We start from the raw sequence: 23,142 nt of genomic DNA, 5'->3' as shown, positions 1-23,142 counted from the left end.
TTTCTGCAACGATCTAGACAAGTGTCCTTGCAGTAAAAGAAAAACTTTGTGTTTCCGTTGTGGAATCAGAAGTTTTCTTGGGCGATGAAAATTCAGAAATGGGATGAAACAGAAGGGAGTGTGGAAGAAATCTGAATGTATATATTTATATGTTCTGTGTCTGAATTTTCCTTCAACTGTTCGTAGTATGTCACTATTTTGCACTTACTTTTTTATGTTGAAGGTTTTCTTCATGGGAAGATTTTGAAGAGGAGCATGGCAAAGGGAGAGAGTATGGTTATGCAAGTCTTCACAAAGAACTTGAACCATTTCTATTGAGAAGAGTTAAAAAAGATGTAGAAAAGTCTTTACCTGCTAAAGTTGAGCAAATTCTGAGGATGGAAATGAGTGCATTGCAGAAGCAATACTATAAGTATGTACCAACTCTGTATATTCTGCTGTTTCAGTGATAAGTCTTACGTACAATTTACTGAATTAGAGTGGTTTGTATACTGTATGGAAGTTGAGGCTTCGGCAGGATTTCACAGCACTAAAATTCTGCTAAGCAAGGGCTCAGGAATTGCACTGGTCTAATGTATATGTAGTGTCTTTTGGCATATTGATAGACTCTTTCAGAGATGCTTTTTTTTCTTTAGCCTGTGTATATTTGACAGATGCAACTGTTTTACTTCCACATATGGTTAGAAGTTACTAATATTGTACATCTTATTTCATAGGTGGATTTTAACCAGGAATTATAAAGCCCTTAGCAAAGGTTCAAAAGGCAGTACTTCCGGCTTTTTGAACATCATGATGGAACTCAAGAAGTGTTGCAACCATTGCTACCTCATTAAACCACCAGATGATAATGAATTCTATAATAAACAGGAGGCCTTACAGGTAGTGTCGCTTTTTAATTAAAAAAAATAAAAGAGAGATTCTACCTCTGTAGTTTTCACATAATTTTATAGTTTCTTGGCAGTTCATTAGTTCTTATTGAAGTATATTAAGGAAAAACAGGTATTCCACAAAATGTGCATCTTGGGTTTTTACAGTGAAGTGTTTTTTGAATCTTAATTGGAACTGAATAATTGACAGACAATTGAGTAAATAAATATGCCCAGTTTTAATTATATATTATTGTATGGTGTTTTAAATAGTAAATTTTTTCAGGAATGTCAGAATTTGCCTTTTTTCTGCCCACAGTAACAGAAAGAAAAACAAAGCTCAGGTGGATGTCCAGCATACCTCCAGTGTGTATTAGTGTCAAGATTAATTTATTTTGCAATGTATGTTTCTTGGTTTTTGTAGCATTTAATACGTAGCAGTGGAAAACTAATCCTTCTTGACAAGCTACTGATTCGTCTGCGAGAACGTGGCAACAGAGTCCTGATTTTCTCACAGATGGTAAGGATGCTGGACATCCTGGCAGAATATCTGAAATATCGTCAGTTTCCGTTTCAGGTAAGAAACTTGCTGGTAATAGCAGCTAAGAAGCATTGATCTTGAATATTAAATATTTTTTTCTTTTCTGTGAGTGGTGTCAATGCACTGGAACAGGTTTTCCAGAGGTTGTGGAATTTTTGTTTCTGGTTGAGGTACAAAAGCTACTTGGACATGACCTTGGGCAGCATGCTTTAGCTGTCCTTGCCTCAGTAGGGGATTTAGACAAGAGTACCCTCAGCAGTCCCTTTGATTATGTGGCTTTTAGCCCTTTGATTAAAAAAACATGGATGAAAACGTCTTATTTTTCTAGAAGGGGACTAGCTCTATGATAAATGTTATTTTGAAGTGAAACAGATGAATTAAAAATTATGTGAGCTATTTATTTACTTTTTTTTCCTTTCATATAACAGTTTGGCAGCTGGCAATTGAAGTTGCTCTGATATTGAATACAGTTTAAAATTACTTTTTAACTGTAGTTCTCAATCTCTCTAGAGACTTGATGGATCAATAAAAGGGGAATTGAGGAAACAAGCACTGGATCATTTTAATGCAGAAGGATCAGAGGTACAGTATTTTTTTTCCTGGGGAATCTGTTTTACTTTTTCCCAAGTACCAAAAGACATTTCACAAAAAAGAAAGGCTGAAAAAAGTGAGGAATATATCAATAAAGTTGGAAATTCATTGCTACTGCCTAGATTATAAGGTTTATATAATATATTTTTTAAGAAGATGCTAAGTAGAAAACACATAAATTAGGGAAGTGGTAGCTGATTGCTCTATAAATGCTGCAGAATTTTAACCCCAGCTTTGTTCCTCTGTAGAATTTATTAATATTTACAAAAGTGCTAACTTAAGCAGTTAGTATCCAAAAATCCCTTGGCAATGGGCAGAACTAACTTCATATATCGTTGCACAATCAGTCATATTTTATTATTTCAAATACAATTCCTGTTATCTTCATTTGTTGATACCTGTTACATGCTGTGGAAGAAATAGTAAAGTACTGATTTCTAGCAATTCTTTCTGAGCAACCTGTGAGTAGGTAGGCATGTTATGATTATTTAGATTCTGAACTGGAATATTTATACCTTATTTAGCACTCCTATTAGGCATGTTATTCCATACTGTTGGATTGGTTTAAATCTTCTTTCCTACTGTCAGATTTGAGGGAGTGGAGGTTTGTTGGTCATTGATTTTGGTTTGGTTTAATTGGTATTTGAAGATAGCATTTGCTAGTTGCTGCTGAGCTTGTTTCTGCTTTGTGGAGAGAGAAGGACCAAACTCCATGTTAAATACAGAAACTAACACTCTTTCAAATTTCTTTCATAGACATTGCTGACATTTTCTGAAATCTTAGCAGTTACACTGTACATTTTTTGAGATGAAGAAAAATTTATGCATTTCTAAAATTGAGGCAAACTCTGCATTTGTACAGCACAAATGCAGCTCTCAGTTTTTGACATTTCTCCCTGTCTCAGCCCTAAACTATTAGCCTAGCCTAGAGATAAGAGGCCTTGAGGGGAGGAGCATCAGGAGATGGGTAAAGGTTCTAAAAGAGGCTCTCACCCCGACGTAGTTGTCCAACTTCTTTATTCCATGAGGTCTGGGAAGAAGAATAGGGGAAAGAGCGCGAACAGGAAGGGTCATTGCCTTAGCTAGTCTCCGGACAGGGAAGGCTTCTCTGGCTCTCTGCCAACCCTGTTGGGGCATGAAGGAGGGGACCAGGTTTATCTTGATCAGTCACAGAGGTCCTGGGGAATGGGGGAAAACATGGCCTGAGCACAATGTAACAAGTTTTATTTTTTATTTCCTAAAATTTCATAATGTTTTGGGGTGGGTTTTGTAGAGTTTTGGTGTAACTGTGCTACAGGCTACCTGAAAATCTTTAACGGAATTCTCAGGATTCTGTCCTTATTGTAATGGTTGGTGTTTCCTGTAACTGGACTAAAAATTTAGTTTGGTTGGGTTTTTTTAGCCTGCTTTACTTTAGCTTGGATTTCATATGTTGTTTTTTGTACATCTCAATATTCTTCTACAGGCTTTCATAGTTACAAAAACTGATTCAGTACGTTTATATTGCCTACAGGGTTTTTTCTCCTTGCTACTTACCTATTTTCATATTGTTCATGAATATGCTTAGCAGCATTGAACTTGGGAGAAGATTCTTGCGATGTCTCTCAACCAGTTATTTGTAGGCTCAAGTGCTTTCCCTGCTCTGACATGACTTTAGCCTTCTAGGGCTTGGGGCAGTGAGGGTGGGAGAGGCTTTTTGTAACAATAAAACCTTTCACAGTAAGATTTGGTATTTTTTTGGCCAGTCTGGTTTTGTTGGGATGTCTTGCTCAGTGATTTTATGAAAGAAATTGGTAATCACTGTTTGCTTTCTATTTAAAGAAACTTTAAGCATAGAGCAATTACAGATTTGATAGCACCACATACCGTGTAAAGTAAATAGTAAAGTATGTTGGTTCCTTTAGGAATATTACAAGTATTGTATATAAAACTATTTCCTACTTTATGATTTCAGGACTTCTGCTTTTTACTGTCTACCAGAGCTGGAGGATTAGGTATCAACCTGGCATCTGCTGATACGGTGGTTATATTTGATTCTGACTGGAATCCACAGAATGATCTGCAAGCACAGGCTAGAGCACATAGAATTGGACAGAAGAAACAGGTAAACACAGTCAGTTTAAACTCCAGACCTGAAATTGACGGTTCTGTACATCAGCTGTCCACTCTCTGTCTGCACCATACAATCCTCTTGTATTTTTGAGAATAACTAATACTTTCTTCCTATCTCCAGAATTGTTAGTAATGCTAATTTTTTTTTCCTAAGTCTCCATAGAGGAAGAAATAATACGGCAGCTGTGGTATTTGGGTGGGAGAGGGAGAAGAGTTTTCAACTTGTCTGTCTTACATTCATTGGTATGATGTCATTCTACAAAATAACTGCTACATCAGGCACATCTCCAATGTATAAATATTCTAGTTCTCAAGAGGATTCTTTCCTTCTTACAGAAGACATACAACAAGAATTAGAAGCATGACATTATTGCCTCTGGCAATGCTTGTGCCAAGTCACTGAAGTTTATAAAGAAATGTCTAAGATTATTTATTAGGGCTTTTTAAAACATTTCTGTAAAGACTGTGGTAATGTGATTGAATTAGTATTTCATATTTGAAACCCATGAAAAAATGCAGAAGTTACATAATGAAGACTGAGATTTCTGCTTTTAAAATTTTTTATTTTTTAAATACAAATAGGTTAATATTTATCGATTAGTCACAAAAGGATCGGTGGAAGAAGATATTCTTGAACGAGCCAAAAAAAAGATGGTGTTAGATCACTTAGTAATTCAGAGAATGGACACTACAGGGAAAACTGTGTTACATACAGGCTCTACTCCTTCAAGGTACCTTTGTGTTTGTTTCTATACCAACATACCCTTAAGAATATTTCAATTGTAAATGAAAGGCAGAACAGAAGACGCAAAGTCTTTGTTGATTTTTATTTGCATAATAAATACATATCTCAAATATATGAAGAGTTTATACTTAACAGTAAGAAGAAAGCTTAATTGACTAATGATTATAGGGAACTTTTCCAAGTTAGTAAGTTAAAATGTTTTTCCTGAAACATCATTTATTTCAGCTCAACACCTTTTAATAAGGAGGAGTTGTCGGCAATTTTGAAGTTTGGTGCTGAGGAACTTTTTAAAGAGCCTGAAGGGGAAGAACAGGAGCCTCAAGTAAGTACCACTTCTGGACTAAGTAGATAAAACAGTAGAAAATATGTATGTAATATTTAATTGTAAAGAGAAACTTTTTTATCCTCAGGAAATGGATATAGATGAAATATTGAAGAGAGCTGAAACTCGGGAAAATGAGCCAGGTCCATTAACTGTAGGAGATGAGTTGCTTTCGCAGTTCAAGGTATGGCTCTGTTCCTTCTTTCCTGCTATAATTATACTTCCCTTTTTAAACAGTACTAATTCGCTTCTACTTATCTATCTTTTAATTCTTCAGAAATAAATGCCTCAGTAAGTCAACTCTGTATCACTTCCTAGTAAAATATTTTTTTCCTATGCATGATACCTTACATCAGTATAAACAATTAAAAATATATTATGTTTTGATAATATAATGAGATGTATTTATGAATGTGTTAATGATTAGAATTTTAATTTTGTGTTTTATTTACTACCTTTGTTATTAAGCAGCTATAGTATCAAGAAATGCAATGCATTCTTTGTCTTTCTTAGCTGTAATTTCTCCATGTTGCTTTTAGCCCCAAAGTAAACTTGGAATGCCAGGTATTTTTAAGTGTTATTAGTTAAACATTATGTGTGGGAAAGAAAGGGAAAAATAAAGCAGAGCATAATATGTCTTTTTAGTTCTGGAGATTATTAAATAGCTCTCCTGCTAATCAGTTATTCATAACATATTTTGATATCTGCATTGTATTAATGTTTGGTTAATTTTATATTATTATAGTTTCACATTAAATCAGGAGTTAGCTCTATTTTGAAGGAAGTTAGACCACAATCATAGAGGTGTATGGGGTGTGATTCTCCTTGTATCTCTTCTTAGCCCATGCTGAAAGGAGTCTGTCTTTCTTAAATGTGTAAGTCTCATTAGAGACTGTTTCATGAAACATTTTGAATTTAGGTATTAATATATATCTTATAAAACAATAGCATATATAGAAATAGATAAAATATTTAAATATTATATGTATAAATGCATAAAATATGGGATCTGTAACCTTGTTTTCCTTAAATAGTAGTTGATTCGGGTTTTTTTTAATTGTGTAATGTATTGACTTGATTAAAATGTATATATTTTGATGTACAAGGTGGCCAACTTCTCCAATATGGATGAAGATGATATTGAACTGGAACCAGAAAGAAATTCAAGAAATTGGGAAGAAATCATTCCAGAGGTCCAGAGGCGAAGAATAGAAGAGGAGGAAAGACAAAAAGAACTTGAAGAAATATACATGCTTCCAAGAATGAGAAACTGTGCAAAACAGGTATCTCTTGATTTTTACTGAATTGTAGTTCTGTGTTTCTTTTGGTGTAGTCCACTGCTTTTGGGGTTTGGGTTGCTTTTTTTTTTCTCTTTTGTGAACATGCTTTTTTGACAGACCAGGTGAAACTTGCTTATATATGTTACTTACATAGCTTGCTTGCTCTGGAATTCCAGATTAGCTTCAATGGCAGTGAAGGGAGACGCAGTAGGAGTAGAAGATATTCTGGATCTGATAGTGACTCCATCTCAGAAAGAAAAAGGCCAAAAAAACGCGGAAGACCACGAACTATTCCTCGAGAAAATATTAAAGGATTTAGTGATGCAGAGATAAGGCGGTAAGATATAGGAGGACATGCATATTTAAGGGAACAAGAAATTACGAGTATTTTTATTAATAATATTATTATTAGTCTGGAAACTACAGCTGGTAATCTGTTTTTCCTGAAGTTGTTTGAAATCTTTATTCTAAACATTTAATGTTTTTACCTTGTGGTGCTGACATAGTGAACAGTTACAGCAAGAATTTGAACCCATTTTAATGAGGTATAAAATCAGGTTTGAAAAATATGCATGATTTGTTTAATTTTTTTTAGTTCCCTCAGTCTATGAAGACAGTAATTTCACTAAATAATTACTGACAGTAATTATTTTTAGGAGGGGTGAACTTTCCTTTAAAAAGAAACAAGCAAAATAATCTGGTTTCCACCAATTTATCTAAAACCTGCTGTGCTCAAAGACTATGTTACATCTATTTGGTGATAAATGAAACAATTTGATTGGATTTTGTTTTCTTTTTAAACTTCTTGGCACATAATTGAATTCTTAAATCCTGCTTTTGAAAAACTAAGAAATTATAAAATCCTATTTGAAACTTGTATTATCATTGCTCCCTTCTGTATATGCTAAATATTTGCTGAAGTATTGTTTTGGTAGGAGTAGGAGGAATTATTTGGATTAGCATTTTTGGGTTTGTGAAATGCTGCTTGCTTCTGAAACTGAAGTATGCATGTTTTCCCAAATTGCTGTAAAGTCTTCAGAGAATTTTTTTAGAGGAATAACTTCAAAGATACTTCTTGGCTTGCTATGTCATCTAACAGCTGTTGTCATCTCAAAGCTATTCTGCTTTAACAATCAATTTCATTGTTGAGGAAGTTTTCTTTCTTCTTCTCTTTTTTTTTAATTTTATTGTTTAAATTTTTTTAAATTACTATTTCTATTTAATTTCCTTTCTCCTCCAAGTATCTCTAGTTTCTTTCCATTGCTTAGATATTTGAACAGAAAGTATCTTTCATGTAATTTTCCTAAATCTTCCAATTACCTGTTGGAGATTGCTCTTTTTAATAACCTTATAACTATACGTAACATGATGTCTGAAATCTTCATTTACTGTAAATCCACATTCAGTTTTCATTTTTAGATACATACAGCTGTGGAATCCTCAGTCTTGTGAAATTAATAAAGTGATTTCTGAAATAAATTATATCTTCTATTGTTTTATTTATATAAATTCTTAAATCCATAAAATTGATTTTATTTGAGTTATCTGAATATGTGAAGCTGCTCTACTCTCTCTGTCCTTTTTACCTGCATTGTCCACATAGCGTTATACTAAGATTAACAATTGTATCAATGCAACATTAAAACAAATGTTATTTGTTAAGCATATATTGGTATGTTAAAATTATTTTCTGTTACTAGGTTTATCAAGAGTTACAAGAAATTTGGTGGCCCTCTTGAGAGGTAAAGTTGTTTGATTGTTATTTGTGTGGCAACTTGGAATATTTTTATATTTTATATTATATATATATAATATAGAATATATATTTATATATATATTTATATATATATATATATATATTTATAGAAGTTAGAATGTACCATGAAACTTTAGGCAGTAGGGGAAATACAACATCTTGAATATAGTGTGACTTTAGTGTAGTATCTTCTGTTTCTTCATGTATGGTATGTGTGCAGACAGCCACACAAGAGACTTTGCCATTTGGAAGAACACATCCTTTATATTTATCTACTGACTTATTTATTCTGCATTGGTGATAATCATTCACTTGTCATGTTTGATAAGCCTGTTGAAAGCTGATCAGTTTATCCACTCTGTTAAAGTTAGTTTTACATTTTACATATTGTCAGTTGTCATTTTTAAGCTTGTCTCATTATTCCTATTTTAAGAAAAACTTCCATCCTTGTGAATATTAATCCTTAGAAATATTTATGGTGCATATGATCACATGATACATATATGTATGTATGATTTAATGATTCATTTTCTTTTCTAAAGAAATTTAATAATTTAACACTAGGGTTAGGGAGTTCTTTACAGTTCTTGTTTTATTGTCCTCATACCTAAATAATTTAGGGTCTTTCTTCTTGGATCAAAATTGTACACCAAATAGAAACCACAGCTGACTGCTAACTTACGCAATCATTTATTTTGTTTTGAAGTCTGAAGGAATCATTCACAACTGCCAAATTTTCAGAGTTACAAAAATTAGTTTTTTTTTTATTACAGGTTAGATGCTGTAGCTAGAGATGCTGAGCTAGTTGATAAATCAGAGACAGATCTCAGACGTTTGGGAGAGCTTGTGCATAATGGATGCATTAAAGCCTTAAAGGACAATTCATCTGGACAAGAAAGAGCAGGTACAGTATTCAGGGGGCGTGAGAGGACAGTGAAAAATGACAAGAAGAATGAGTTACTCTTGCATTCTGATTATAACAGAAAACAATTTTGTTGGGAAGTAGGAACAAAAATGTTAGGATGCATACTGCATAATTTAAAAAAATCCCAGGGTTATAGTAAGGTAACCGTTTTCCCCTTTCTGTGTGTGACTTAACCACTAAAAAATGAAATAGGTTTTTGATTTGCTGTGAAATTTAGATGTCCTGTTATGTAGGGACTTTTCAATTCTGAAACATTTAATTCAAGCATTTGGTCAAAAAAAGGTGATATGATACAATTGTTTCCTTTACATTTTTCTGATGTTATTTGCAAAGGTAAATATTTTAATAGTGTTGTAATTTATTTTAAGGAGGTAGACTTGGGAAGGTTAAAGGCCCAACATTCCGAATCTCAGGAGTGCAAGTTAATGCAAAGTTAGTCATCTCTCATGAAGAAGAGTTGGCACCATTGCACAAATCCATTCCTTCAGATCCAGAAGAAAGGAAAAGGTACTGATTTTTGTATATTTTTAAGGGAATAATAATGCAGAAAACTTCTCAAGTCTTACTAGTTTGTTTTTTTTTTGCAATTTAGACACTCTATTAAAAGCATTGTCCCTCTATTCCCTTTAAGGACAGCAGTAACCTACTCCACAGCTGTACTTTGTTTTTTTTCCTTTGCCACAGAAGCCATAACAGTTTTAACTTGTCAGTTGTATTCACTATGAACTGTGTTCAATTAGTAATAATAATTAGGACTAGAATTCAGGCTTGCTGAGGAGCTAAATGTGTCATCTCTGCTTGACAGGAGTATCAAAGTGCAGCAGTATTTGTTCCTACCCTCTAAACTTGCCACCTTGTGTATTGCAGTTCCTAAACTGCACTAGTTAGAGCACTTGGAGTATGATTTTTGCTTTTATTCGTGGCTAGCCAATTCTACCACACAGCTCATGGCTACAGACAGGTATCTGTTCTTCATATTTTAGTCTTAATCACCTTTAAAACACATTCCAGTGCTGCTTTCAATAACTGTTTTATAGAAATATTAAGAAAGCATTATAAATATTTGGATTAATTTCTTAAATTTACCAGCATCTCAGCAGAGAAAAGAAATCTAGTTACATTACCTTTAGTATGGTCTCTTCTCCCTTGCTAAGTTTCAGATGTAAAAATCATGTATTCTTCTTTCTAATATATTTCTTCTAGATATGTCATCCCATGCCACACTAAGGCAGCTCATTTTGATATAGATTGGGGTAAGGAAGATGATTCCAATTTGTTGATAGGCATCTATGAATATGGTTATGGCAGCTGGGAAATGATAAAAATGGATCCTGATCTCAGTTTGACACAGAAGGTATGCCATCTACAATAGTTTTATCAAAGACTATTTGCTTAGGTATTGATGCTGCTAAGTAGTGTTACCAAAAGAGCTTACTTTATGATAAATGAAATTGCAGAAACATTATATGTCAGTTGTACTTCATACATAATTCATATCCTTCTTGTGGTATATTACTAGATTATCGGGTCTTGAGTATTTATTTTGAAGCATGCATTCTTGCAGTCAGTTGTGTTTTCATATTCTCGTGTGGTTGGCCCTATGTCATTTGATTTTTCACTCTTACACATCTTCAGATATTCTGATTTTGTGTTCTCATTCTTTTGAGAAGGGACGTTTTTCTAGAGTTTTAATTTAGTTTCTTCATCCCCGCTTAATCCTCAGGTTCTTCAGTTGAAACTGTCTTCCACTCCCAACATTGGGAGTAGCTAGTGCAATAACTTCTTAGCTATAGTGAGCAGCAGATACTGAGGAAAAGTCTGGGGTGAAGTAAACTTTGCAACAGTGCCAACAACCTATAGCTTTGGGATTTAAGAAGCCAGGTTTGTGTCCAGATTTGCTTCGTAATGATTCCTACTTCTGCCTTTCATTAATTTGTCTGGCTTTTGAAACCATGTGTTTGTATTCTTGGCAACTGCATTTAGAACATGAATGAGTCAGAGCCAGGAGTTCTGTAACTGATTGGTATAGGTGCCCGTAATTTCTTAGATGAAGTGTCTAAGAGTGGAGACAGTCTTGTTTCTTGAGTTGGTTTTAAACTCTGAGGCAATTTCCAAGACTCAGCATTGGTTGCTTGCATTGGCTTAATTGGAGAGAAATTAAAACTTTTTTGAGATTCTCCTTTGCTTTAAACATTCTGATGTATTTACTAGGTATAGTTGGAATGCATTGTTTACCATGTCCTTTTGCGAGCTTTTTCTGTTCTGTGTGCTCCAGGCTAACATCTGAAATTGATAATCTGTACTCACAACTATGATGTTACCATTTTCTCCTAAGATTTTGCCCGATGATCCAGATAAGAAACCCCAGGCAAAGCAGTTACAGACCCGTGCAGACTACCTCATTAAATTACTGAATAAAGACCTTGCGAGGAAGGAAGCACAGAGGCTTGCTGGAGCAGTAAGTAAAATGTGGCATTCGATAATAAGGTAAAACAATGCTTTTTGGCATGTCACCTGATTATCTTCATTTTTTATTTCTGCACTTTTTATTTGTGTAGTATTACTCTATTGCTAATTGTAGAATATAAGACAAACGCAGGATATTAATTGCAAGTTTCATATTGTATTATTCTTTTATTATCTGTGTGTATTCTCTACTGTTGCACTAAGTTCTGTCTCCAGTCCTGAGTAAAGTGGTGGTCATTAGTGGCAATAAATAAAAGGAACCCTCTCTTTGATGTAAAACCAAGTCTCATTTTGCAAAAAAGATAGTGCATGGATGCTTGTCAGTTGACATGATTAAAAATTTGCATTCAGGGCAATTCAAAGAGGAGGAAAATGAGAACTAAGAAGAATAAGGTGCTAAAGGCTGCAAAATTAAAAGAAGAAATAAAAAGTGATTCTTCACCACAGCCCTCAGAAAAATCTGATGAAGATGATGATGAGAATAACAAGGTGAGCATTTTTCACACAGTAAAGATACTCACCATACATTCAGTTCTTCCTATTAGTATCAATTTGTATTTCATCTTCTGCTCAGTTTAATAAAATTAAAACACCTGAATGTCATCCTTTTCCCACTACAACTTCCCACTTCCCTTTGGCCGCTACAAGTGATGTAGCCTCAGTGCAAGCAAATGGAAGACTATCTATTTCAGCTTAATGATAAACTAATAAATAATGAATTATGAGTTTTCAAAATTGTTATTAAAATATAGTCTAACTATTAGTGACATTGCTTAGTTTCAACCTTTTTTTTTAAGCATTAACCCTGTATTTGCTAGAATTGCAAATCACAGTTGTAAAACTACTGGATTTTGCTCATGTGTTACTACTACTGGTAATGATTCTTAAGGTAAAGGTTTTCTTATTGAGGCTGAGAAAAATACCATCGAGCTCAATTAGAATGAACAGCATAAAAAATTGTATTTCAAGACCTACATATGAAAGCTCATATATACATCATGGCTTTCATTTTTCAGAAAGACTGTTTAGCCTTGTTGGGGTTTTTTACTTCTGATTATTAATCTTGGTATTATGCTTTTGTTGTGTCTAATTTTTGTTGTTTATCACATAGCAAAATCACTAGACATAAAAATTTGGATAAAATTTAGGGTCATGTCACAGCTAATTTGAAAGCAGTTGAAATAAGTCACTGCAATTTTATAATCAATAAAATACTCTCTACTTGGTTTAAAGCAAACAGTTACAAGCCATTGTAATTGTCAACTTGTTCTAAAAGAAAAAATACTCATGGAAATACATAGCTAAACTTTGCATTAGAAAATCCATTATAAATCTATGAAAAAATAGTAAATTTTAATCACTCTTTCAGTGTATGTGTTTAAATTGTACTAGAAAGAATAAAATGTGAAGCCAGCAGTAAAAAAGAAATTCAATGTAGATGCCTTGTGTTTATAGCTACACTAATCTGCCTGAAATGTAAAACTAAGACTTGTAAATGTTGCCACAGTTCCCAGTGCATTAATTGGACAACTGAACCCTAAAATTTAGCAAATAATTTGTTCAGACTACTTTAAAAATTAGTGTTAGTCTTCATCTCCACTCAAAAGAGAAGACACTGCCATCAGTTTATGAACTTAACTATGTTTAGGTAAACTGCCTAGAATGCTGTCCTCTCTGTTAACAGGTACTCATCACTTCAGTTTTTGGACACTGAATAACAATTGCATTTCTGAAAACTGAACTGTATGCTACAACCTTCCTAAACTGCTGGCTTTAGCTACTTAGATTCCATATTGTGTGCAATATTTAAAACTTACCTATTTTAGTGTTAGAATTACCAGGAAAGTTTTTAAATAATAGGATTTTTGCTAGAAAGTTTCCATGATACCTAAACTCTAAAACCTAGCCCTGGCTGTACTCATAACTTTATACCTCTTATAAGTAACTTGTTCAAGTACTAGACAGTCTTTCATCTGGTTTTATGCAACAGATAAGCAGTTTTTGTATGTGCCTTTCTGGTATGTTCAAATAAATTAAAACATGATAACGATTCTTCCACTTACGTTATAATAATACTTTATTTATAGTATTTTTCTGTGTCTGAAAGGATATTAGTTTTGATCTCGGACCTTCTCAGTGAATATTATACAGAGCAGTGAGTAATACTTTGTTCATTTCCAAACAACTAAATGGGCACATAACAGCAAGTCTGGAATTAAAATTTTTTTTAAAGCCTAGTAAAATGAAGAGTTCTAGAAAAGAGAAAGTTAGGATTCTGTTACCTTCTCCTGTGAGTGTTTAATATGGGACTGGGACAAAGCTAATTAGATCAGAGATCTTCTAACATCTCCCATCACTTTACTGTCCTGACTGATCAGGTCAGTTTTGCAATACCATGCTTTCTTTTAGACTTCAGTTCTTCAGTCTAACAGCCTTTAAAGAGACCAAATTCAAACTTTATTTCAAGTTAACTGGATGCAATTTCTCATGCCCACTGCCTCCAACAAATCAGTACTTGCTTTGTCACATCAAGGAAGTAAATGCATAGTTCTCATATTTCTTTACCAACTGCATTCAGTTCTGTTTGAGAGGTGATTTGGTAAATCTACATCCAGGAATAAAAAATTCACAGATAAGAAGTGTTTTTATCTGATAGTTGCAAAACTTGTATAGATAGGAACCCAGTTTGATGTGATACATATGCTTGCATATTGCAGGATGAGATTGTTTCAGTGAAACATCTGCATAAAAAATTTAAAGCAGAAAAAGAAAATGAAGAAAAGCCTGAGCCAGATACTGGTATAAAGAAGGAAGCTGAAGAAAAAAGAGAGACAAAAGAAAAGGAAAATAAGAGGGATTTGAAAAGGGAGAAAAAAGAAAAAGAGGATAAGAAAGAATTAAAAGAAAAGAGAGAAAATAAAGTAAAAGAATCCACACAGAAAGAAAAAGAAGTAAAGGAAGAGAAGGTAACTAGGTTTACTTATCATACCTAGCGCTAGAGAAGGCCACGAGGTTTATGTGAATTATTTTGAGATTAAAAATGTGCATCTGACAGTTGTCATTTCATTAAAGTATTTTATGTCATTTGAAGCTTTATTTTTACTACCTGAAACCACTAGGACAGGCATTTGAAATGGGGAAGTACATCTTCAATGAGATAGTTCTTAATTGGACTGACTGTGTGCAGAAAAGTATTTTTTTCCATTTTCCTTTTCCATTTCATAGAGAAAGTAAAATGTATTGTCATTGAATGTCAGAATAGATCTTATTCTTATTACTGAAGAAAATGCAGTAGTTATGTTTTAATTGCAGAACCAAAATAAAATGTACTTTTTTTTTTTTTTATCTTGTTCTTAGGTAAATGAAATCAAATCTGAAAATAAAGAAAAAACTAAAAAAATTCCATTGCTGGATACTCCAGTTCATATTACTGCATCTAGTGAACCAATTCCTATATTAGAAGAATCTGAAGAGCTAGATCAGAAAACTTTTAGTGTGGTAAGTCATCTTTTAATAAATTAGTCTGTATACTTCATAGTCTAAATGCGGACATTTACTGATATTCTTGATACTATTGCTTGGCACAGTAACACAGGTGATCTTTTGCTAAGTGTTGGATCAATTAATGTTATTGACAGTATAGTAATGTAATTTTTTACTCTGTTCTAGCAGTTTTGTTTTGGCTTTTTGCTGTATATATGCAAGATAATAGAAAAAACTTACCCAATAGTTTGTATGATTAATAGGTTGAGAATATAAACTCTAAAGATTTATCCTCAAGAATCACTTGTATATGCTTCTTAAGAGCAGATGTGAATGAATGTAATTGGAATTGATGAAGTCTTTGACTCCACCATATAATATATAATATCTTCTATGTAAGATAGCAAGAAAAACTAGGATTCAGCACTTCTCTTCTGAAGTATTGCAAACTTTAGTTAGTAAACACAGGAAGAAACAATGCTAAACACTTAGAAATATCTTGCTGAGGCAATGTCTCTTACACCAAATGAATTATGTTTAATTATTTGAGAAAAATGTATATGCACAATTTAGATTAAGTTTTATAGGTTGGCTGAGGCCCATGGAAAAGTATCAGAGTCACTTTGAACAGCTGTGGTTGTTTTGTCATTCAGATTTCAACAGCTGTGTTTTTGCCAGCCAGGTCTGTTGGGTGTATTGTGAGTGCTGGCTATGAGAATGCCAGTAGGATTTTTATGTGTACAGCAGTTACTGTCCATGAGTTTAGCCTAAACAATCCAAGTAACTCACCTGTGATTTTCAGCATGGGCCTTGAGTGATTCAAGTGGATATGTCTGTGTGGCTAATGACAGAAAATCATTTGATTTCCATGTGCAGTTACACATTTCTGATCACTTCTCTATTTAAGAATTGCATTCTATAAGTTGTCTTTTTAAAAGCTACTTTAATGTGTGGCGAGTTTAATGTGTAAACTAGATGTTTAATTACTTAGTGGCATGAGATGGCAATAGAGCAGCTTCCCCAGTTTTTTTGAGTTGTCCCTAGATGCCTACCTGGTAATGGTGATATTCTGTTTCATTCCATTCCAGGTATTTTTTTGGTTTTTCTAGGTTTGCTAGCATGTAGTGGGGAAGGAAGTGATTGGTGTTTATCATTATGCCATGGTCAGGAGCAGTCTAATTAAACATACCTGCACTTTCAAATGGAAATGTTGTTCAGGCTTAACTGACGGTGACATTGATGACAGTGAGGATATTCTGGTCATGGGTACCATGCTATTGGAGTTTGATGTATGATTAAGCAAGTGTTTGCAATTTAAACCATGCCAACTGGATTTATCTGGATTTATTATGAAAACATTGGATTCAAAATATGAACATTCAAGAATGTACGACCTTTATTTGTGGCTAGTCTAGGCATTCCCTATGGCCACATCTCAATTGTTCAGTTCTGGGCCTCTCAGTTCAAAAAGGACATTTTGGTGCTGAAGCAAGTCCAGAGAAGGAAATGGAGCTGGGGAAGGGTCTGGAGCACAGGTCTTACGAGGAGTGGCTGAGGGAGCTGGGGTTTGAGTCCGAAGGAGAATCAGAGGAGCCTTTACCACACCTGCCTGATAGCAGGTTGTAGGCAGGTGAGGGTCAGATCTTTTCCCAGGGAAGCAGTGACAGGATAAGGAGAAGTGGCCCCAGGTTGTTTCAGGGAAGGTTTATGTTGGATATAAGGAAAGATTTATTCAGTGAAAGAGTGGTTAAGCAAGTCAACAGCCTGCAGGAGATAGAGTCACTATGCCTGGAAGTGTTTGAGGAGATAGAGTCACTATGTCTGGAAGTGTTCAAAAGAACAACTGGGTGTGGGACTTGATACAGTTCAGTTGGGATGGTGGTGTTCAGTCAAAGGTTGGGTTTAATGATCTTGGAGATTGTTTCCAGCCTTCATGGTGCTATACCCAAACTAGCTTTCTTCTAGGTAGCATAATTTCTGCTAATACCTGCAAAGGAGTGAGGTTTAAAAAATGCTTAGAGAAGCACTTTTGATCCTTCATTGAATGCCAAGTGTAATGGTTGCATAAAGTATTTGTTTGAAATGTACTGAACACTCTCATATTTAATTTTAACATTGAGTTTGTATAGCTTTGTAGGTGTTAAAAAGGGTAGGTCTTGCCCTACATGATTATGCTTAGAGTTGTAATTGCAAAATACAGTAAGTCCTTTTCCTCAGAAATCCTATATATTAAATTAGTGGTTTCTCAAATCATAGTGGTCTCCTACTCTTGAAGGGGAAACATCACCCTAGATTTGTGGAAACTTGCAAGTGAAAGGAACTTCAAAAGTGAGCAAATCTGCAAAAGCTTAGAAGAAGAACTTGGAATGAAGATCAGTATGTTAGTTAGTCCCTGACCTACCAAATAAGTCCATAGCAGTGGGTTTTGAACAGAAAAAATGGCCTCACAGCTATCTGGCTGCTGGTGTTTGAGATATACACATGAGCACCTTCTACAACTTGATGTATTTTATATAATTTGGTGCTTTCATAGAGAAGTGAATTTCCAATTGGATTGATTAATTTTCTGAAGGGAACATGTAAAATGTTTATATGACCTCTGAGGAGGTCTTGTAATTCATTTGACTTCTAACAGTACTGTCTTCACTTGTGGTTATGTATCACAGTAATAGGTGGGTCATGCTTTAGAATACATTTTTTTATTTTGAATCAATACATTCCTTTTTTCCATTTCACAGTGCAAAGAAAGAATGAGACCTGTCAAGGCAGCATTGAAACAGCTTGATCGACCAGAGAAGGGCCTTTCTGAAAGAGAACAGCTAGAACATACTAGACAGTGTCTTATCAAAATTGGGGATCATATTACTGAATGTCTAAAGGAGTACACAAATCCTGAACAGATTAAACAGTGGAGAAAGTAAGTTATCTTCTTGGGTTTTACTTGAAAAATGGAAATCTACAATTGGTTCCATTGAGAAGAGTACGTTTTAGTTATTTCTCCTGTTTATTTTTCCCCTCTTTCTTTTATCTTTCTGCTGTTTTAAATAGGAGTCTATTAAAAGGTGATTATATATTGTTCTGACCTGTAATGATTGGATTGATTTTTAACATTGATGCAGAGCCCTGTATTTTGTCCAGAGGGTGGAGACATCTCTCTGCTTAACACTGACTGGGGACTTGTCACTGTCACTGTGTTTAGTCAAAACCATTCTTACCTTTAAAGATCTGTTTTTTCAACTTCAGGTCATTTTTGGTTTTTAATAATTTGTGTTGAAAATATGCAGTTCTAAAATTGTGTTGAATATATGAGTCTAAGTTGTAGAATTCTTTCTTTTTTTAAAATGTACTCTAAAATGAAATTACTTATTATGTATTAACTACTAGTTGATAACAAGTATTTATCATAATGTACTCAGATGCACTTCAGAACTGAGGGAAGAGTTTGCATCTATATCAGGTGACAGTATAAAAAGAACTAAGAAAAAAAGATTGGTCTTGTAGTTCATTGATAAGTTCTTAATGCAATTTGACTTACGTTTGTTGGAATCTTCAGTTTATGCTTGAAAATACATCCTGTGATTATATATATCAAATTCTTAAGTATTGCATTTTCTTGAAGAATTCTGTTAGTGTAATATGCTTCTGCTGATTTTACTTCCTTTACTTGAAAATAGTAAGGTGATCTGAGATACCAAAACAAGACCCATGTCTTCGGTTTTGGAAAATTATTTATTATTTTAAGCTGAAACTTCTCATAGAGTTGTTACTCATAATAATGCTATGATACTATGTGTAGATAGAATACTTATTTCAGGTATATTTGGTAAGAAGTAGTATAGTTTATATAAAGTCAGAATGGTCTCATCAAACATACCCTTGACTGGTTGCCTACTTAGGCAAGCTTCTGGACAGGAATTATCATATTTAATAATCACAGTGAAGGAGCATACTGTTGCTTTGTGAACCTCCACACTTCAAATATTTTTGAACACTGTTATTCTGTAGACTTTTCTAAGCATTCCACCTGCAAATTTTACTAAAAAAATCAGTATCTGTTAAAAAAACTTTACCGGTCATCATAGAAGAAAAGGCTAGGTATTTAAATTTTTCTTTTTTACAGACTGCTAAATACTCAGAATTCAAACAGATTTTCAGAATATATATATATAAATTCATAGCTATGTTTTTAATAAGCATTTCATAAAAATGTAACAATTCTAATTAGTACTACTGTCTATGCACTTCACACTCTCAAGTACTTAAAATAAATATTAAAAAGTGAAAAATGGTTAAAGGAATCAGTTTTTCAAATATTTTATTTACAACACCTCTTGTGCAATTTGGCAATACTGTGTGGATTATATAGAATTTCAGGTTTACTGAAGTGGTATTCAAATAATTTCAAGTCAAATCCATGTTCTGCTACATAATAGAGAGAAAAGAAATTTAAAGAGTTACAACTTCTCTTTTCTTCTTCCTCAGAAATTTGTGGATTTTTGTCTCTAAGTTTACAGAATTTGATGCCAGAAAGCTGCACAAACTGTATAAACATGCAATCAAAAAACGTCAAGAGTCTCAGGTAATATTTTCACATCCTTTTGAAATACCCAAATATATATTTTAGTTATTATAACTTTTGTTAGAGGATTATAAAGAACATGGTAATAGACTTCAAGTTAGTATTTGTATTTGCAGTATAGTAGTCTCTTTTGATAGAGTATTTTTCTAATGTATTCAAATAAACTTTGGGTTTTACCAATAATTATATTTACCAATGTATTTGCCTCTTTTAGCAACACAATGATCAGAATATTAGCAGTCATGTGAATACACATGTAATTAGAAATCCAGGTAAGAAACTTTTAATTATATTCTTGTATTAAATACCTTAAGTATTCATGTTTATTTAATTTCCCGTGTCTTCTGGGTCTGTTTTCCACATACAGAAATGTGTTAAGGTCTATAATGATAGAATAATTCAAAAAGCTTCACTCATTTGCTGATGAAATCCAACAGAGTGCAGAGTGAAATTGGTACTTACCAGGTTAATTAAGCATCCTTTAAAAAAACCCCAATTTTTATGTTAAATTTAAGAGAGGGCAAGAGGTCTACTTAAAACCTGTAAACTCGGAAATTCTGAGACTGTTTGTAGCTGTTGCAGTATCACTATAATGAAAGAAAGCAGTTTATTAGTCAGTCACAGTCTGATAGGGGCTCACAGTCATTAGTTACCAGGGCTGTCTTTTATTCTTGTGAATAACACTGATTTTTTCCCCACATGATCTCACACCTGCTTTTATGAATATAGTGCTTTATTTAATCTTGTGTTACTGAACTTCCAAGTATATTGTCATGGACTTAAAATCAACAACCATGAATTTTAGGAATACCACTGAAATTCTTTTGCTAACAAGGCGTTTCTTTAAAACTGTTACTTATATTAAGTCTATCTCGTCTTAGAAAGGAAATTGCTGCGATTCTATCCAATATTGCTCTACTTGAAGATACCCTCTACTCACTGCCCATTTGGACAGTCAGATTCATAGACTGAATAGAGAGGTTTAGAAGTTCAGTTTCCAAGTCCTATGCACCTGCATTCTAGCTTGCTTTCCACTTAAATCTGAGATTTTCTTCTGTTCACTGGCATTAATGCATTTGATTTTCCACTATTTAGATCTTGTTTCTTTTAAATGGTATCTATTTCATACTGGTTTACCGCTGACAGGTAGAAATGCTGTTTGAATTAGGTGAAGTAAAAATGTTACGATACTTCCTTTTAACCTGTGCTTTATTAAACAGATGTGGAAAGACTGAAGGAGAATACAAACCATGATGACAGTAGCAGGGACAGCTATTCCTCTGATAGACATCTGTCACAATACCATGATCATCATAAGGACAGACATCAGGGAGACGCTTACAAGAAAAATGACTCTAGGAAAAGGCCCTATTCAGCCTTCAGCAATGGAAAAGATCACAGAGACTGGGATCATTACAAACAAGACAGGTGAGTTTCTTCTGCAATTTTGAAATTTGGTCAGAGTTCCCTTTGTGTTTTTGTAGTTATGCTTGTACCAATCTTTTCTGAGTAACACAAAATTGCAACAATGATCTTTCTCTAATGCTTTTCTGTCAGTTTTACATAATTGTAGCTTTTGCTGTTACCAGTAACTCTAATACAATTAAGTTATTATTTTTTAGATACTACAGTGATAGTAAACATAGGAAGTTAGATGACTACAGGAACAGAGACCACAGGTCAAGCCTGGAAGGGAGTCTAAAAGACAGCCGTGTTCATTTGGATCACCGTTCCCATTCAGACCACAGGATACATTCAGATCACCGTTCCTCTTCCGAGTACAGCCATCATAAATCTCCCAGAGATTACAGGTACCACTCAGACTGGCAAATGGACCACAGAGCTTCAGGTAGTGGTCCAAGGTCACCACTAGATCAGAGGTCTCCTTATGGTTCAAGATCTCCCCTAGGTCACAGATCTCCATTTGAACATTCATCAGATCACAAAAGTACACCTGAACATACATGGAGTAGCCGGAAAACATAACAAAAACTGATATTTCTGGACTTTCTTTTAGCCATATACAGTAAATTAACACAATAATTGCCTTACATGACTTGAAAGATACAGAAGGGATATTCTATCAGTAGCAGTATTGTTACGTCTTTCCAGGATGCAAGGTCTATTATCCCAACAGAAGAAAAATATTTTTGTATTTAAAGTTTATGCTGCACTGTGCTGCAAATGCTGTGGCACTTTTTTTTAAGAAATGGAAGATGTTTACTTTTACAGGGACCTCAACACTGCCCATTTCAGACTGGATCTTAGTATAACACTCTTCGTGTCAAAGTGGTTTGAGGCTGATAATGTTTTAAGTTATGTTTGTAAATGAACTTTTAAACACTGACCTGTGCTCATATTTCAGGAGGGAATGGGGAGAATATTTGTTTTTCTTAGTAAAGAACTCTCAAGGACTTTGTTCACTTTCCAAAGCTACTTGTTTACATTGTACACTGCGACCACTTTGCCGCTTTGCATCACAAGCTTGAATATTTAAATTCTCTACCTATAACTGTAAAATAGCCAGGATTTCTCCTGTTTGTGATCAGTTACAATGCCTTTTTACAAAACAAACAACAAGAAGAAAGAAACCACACCACAGAAAAAAAAAAAAGAAGGAAAGGAAAAAAAAAAAGAAAAGCAAAACACAAACAAATGGCTGTAAATTGTTGTAAATTTATTAAATGACCTTTCTCCCCCTTCAGGCTTTTTTTGACTGTTCCTTTCCCCACCAACTCAGGACTTCTTGTCACAGTTATGAAACTCAGTGTATGTACATGTTTCAATAAAAGAATTTGATGGAGTCACTGTTCAGAATGTAAAAATGGGGAAAGGCAACTTTAGTGCATTTAGTGCTCTCTTTTTTGATACTTTAGATATATGTTTTGGTTTGTGATTTTGTGGAGTTTTTTGGGGGTTTTTTGTTTTTGTTTTTTTGTTGTTGGGTTGGTGGGGTTCATGGGGTTTTTTGTTTGTTTGTTTTGGCAGGGTTTTTTTGTTATTTGGGGTTTTCTGTTGGGTTTTTTTGTGTTGTTTTTTGGGTTTTTTTTTTTTTTTCTGTATTAAGCTGTTAGTGTTGTGATTGTTTGTAATGAAATGGTAAGAAATATCTAGCTAAACAGTGCTCTGGAAAGCTTTCCCGGTGCATTGGTTTTAAAGGAGGTTTGTCAAATACCTGAACAGTTCAGTATCGAAATCAATCAAAATTAATTGTAAATCATATATTCCCTCTTCAACATGGGCAATAATGTCAAATGTGCTATGCAGGTAGTTAATATTTTAGAAGATTTGAATTATTACTTTATTGACAGAATTGTTACAATGCACACTGATTGTACATAGATAACTTCTATCTGACAAATTAAATTTAAACTAAAAGGACGTGTGGGTCTTGTAGTTTTCTGCTGTGTTTTTCTATACTGTGTTACTTTTCCCAAGGTTTACCATAAAAACATTAAAAGTACTGAATTTTAATC

General features: G+C 33.9%; 1 protein-coding gene across 5 annotated transcripts in view; it reads left to right on the top strand.

Annotated features, from left to right (window-relative positions):
• Positions 1-22,469, top strand: part of CHD1 (chromodomain helicase DNA binding protein 1) — a 54,625-nt gene extending 32,156 nt beyond the window's left edge. For 3 of the 5 annotated variants that reach the window (XM_085567259.1, XM_085567258.1, XM_021546224.3), the window contains exons 15-37: positions 224-412; positions 717-879; positions 1,291-1,443; positions 1,918-1,989; positions 3,953-4,102; positions 4,693-4,841; positions 5,081-5,177; positions 5,266-5,361; positions 6,284-6,460; positions 6,634-6,794; positions 8,158-8,199; positions 8,987-9,117; positions 9,507-9,645; positions 10,342-10,492; positions 11,474-11,596; positions 11,956-12,093; positions 14,322-14,570; positions 14,962-15,102; positions 17,826-18,004; positions 19,570-19,666; positions 19,881-19,938; positions 20,887-21,094; positions 21,289-22,469. In XM_085567259.1, the coding sequence (XP_085423385.1) occupies positions 224-412; positions 717-879; positions 1,291-1,443; positions 1,918-1,989; positions 3,953-4,102; positions 4,693-4,841; positions 5,081-5,177; positions 5,266-5,361; positions 6,284-6,460; positions 6,634-6,794; positions 8,158-8,199; positions 8,987-9,117; positions 9,507-9,645; positions 10,342-10,492; positions 11,474-11,596; positions 11,956-12,093; positions 14,322-14,570; positions 14,962-15,102; positions 17,826-18,004; positions 19,570-19,666; positions 19,881-19,938; positions 20,887-21,094; positions 21,289-21,652 (3,427 nt within the window). In that variant the 3' untranslated portion in view covers positions 21,653-22,469. The remainder of the gene's footprint in view (positions 1-223; positions 413-716; positions 880-1,290; positions 1,444-1,917; positions 1,990-3,952; positions 4,103-4,692; positions 4,842-5,080; positions 5,178-5,265; positions 5,362-6,283; positions 6,461-6,633; positions 6,795-8,157; positions 8,200-8,986; positions 9,118-9,506; positions 9,646-10,341; positions 10,493-11,473; positions 11,597-11,955; positions 12,094-14,321; positions 14,571-14,961; positions 15,103-17,825; positions 18,005-19,569; positions 19,667-19,880; positions 19,939-20,886; positions 21,095-21,288) is intronic. The other 2 variants (XM_085567260.1, XM_021546226.4) reach the window with 1 other exon arrangement.
• The last annotated feature ends 673 nt before the right edge of the window (positions 22,470-23,142 follow it).

This window comes from Lonchura striata, chromosome Z (assembly GCF_050655825.1).
Source record: "Lonchura striata isolate lonStrDom1 chromosome Z, ASM5065582v1, whole genome shotgun sequence".
NCBI classification, from domain to species: domain Eukaryota; kingdom Metazoa; phylum Chordata; class Aves; order Passeriformes; family Estrildidae; genus Lonchura; species Lonchura striata.
The sequence above is the reverse complement of the archived record's forward strand: the minus strand, read 5'-3'. Positions and strand labels throughout refer to the sequence as shown.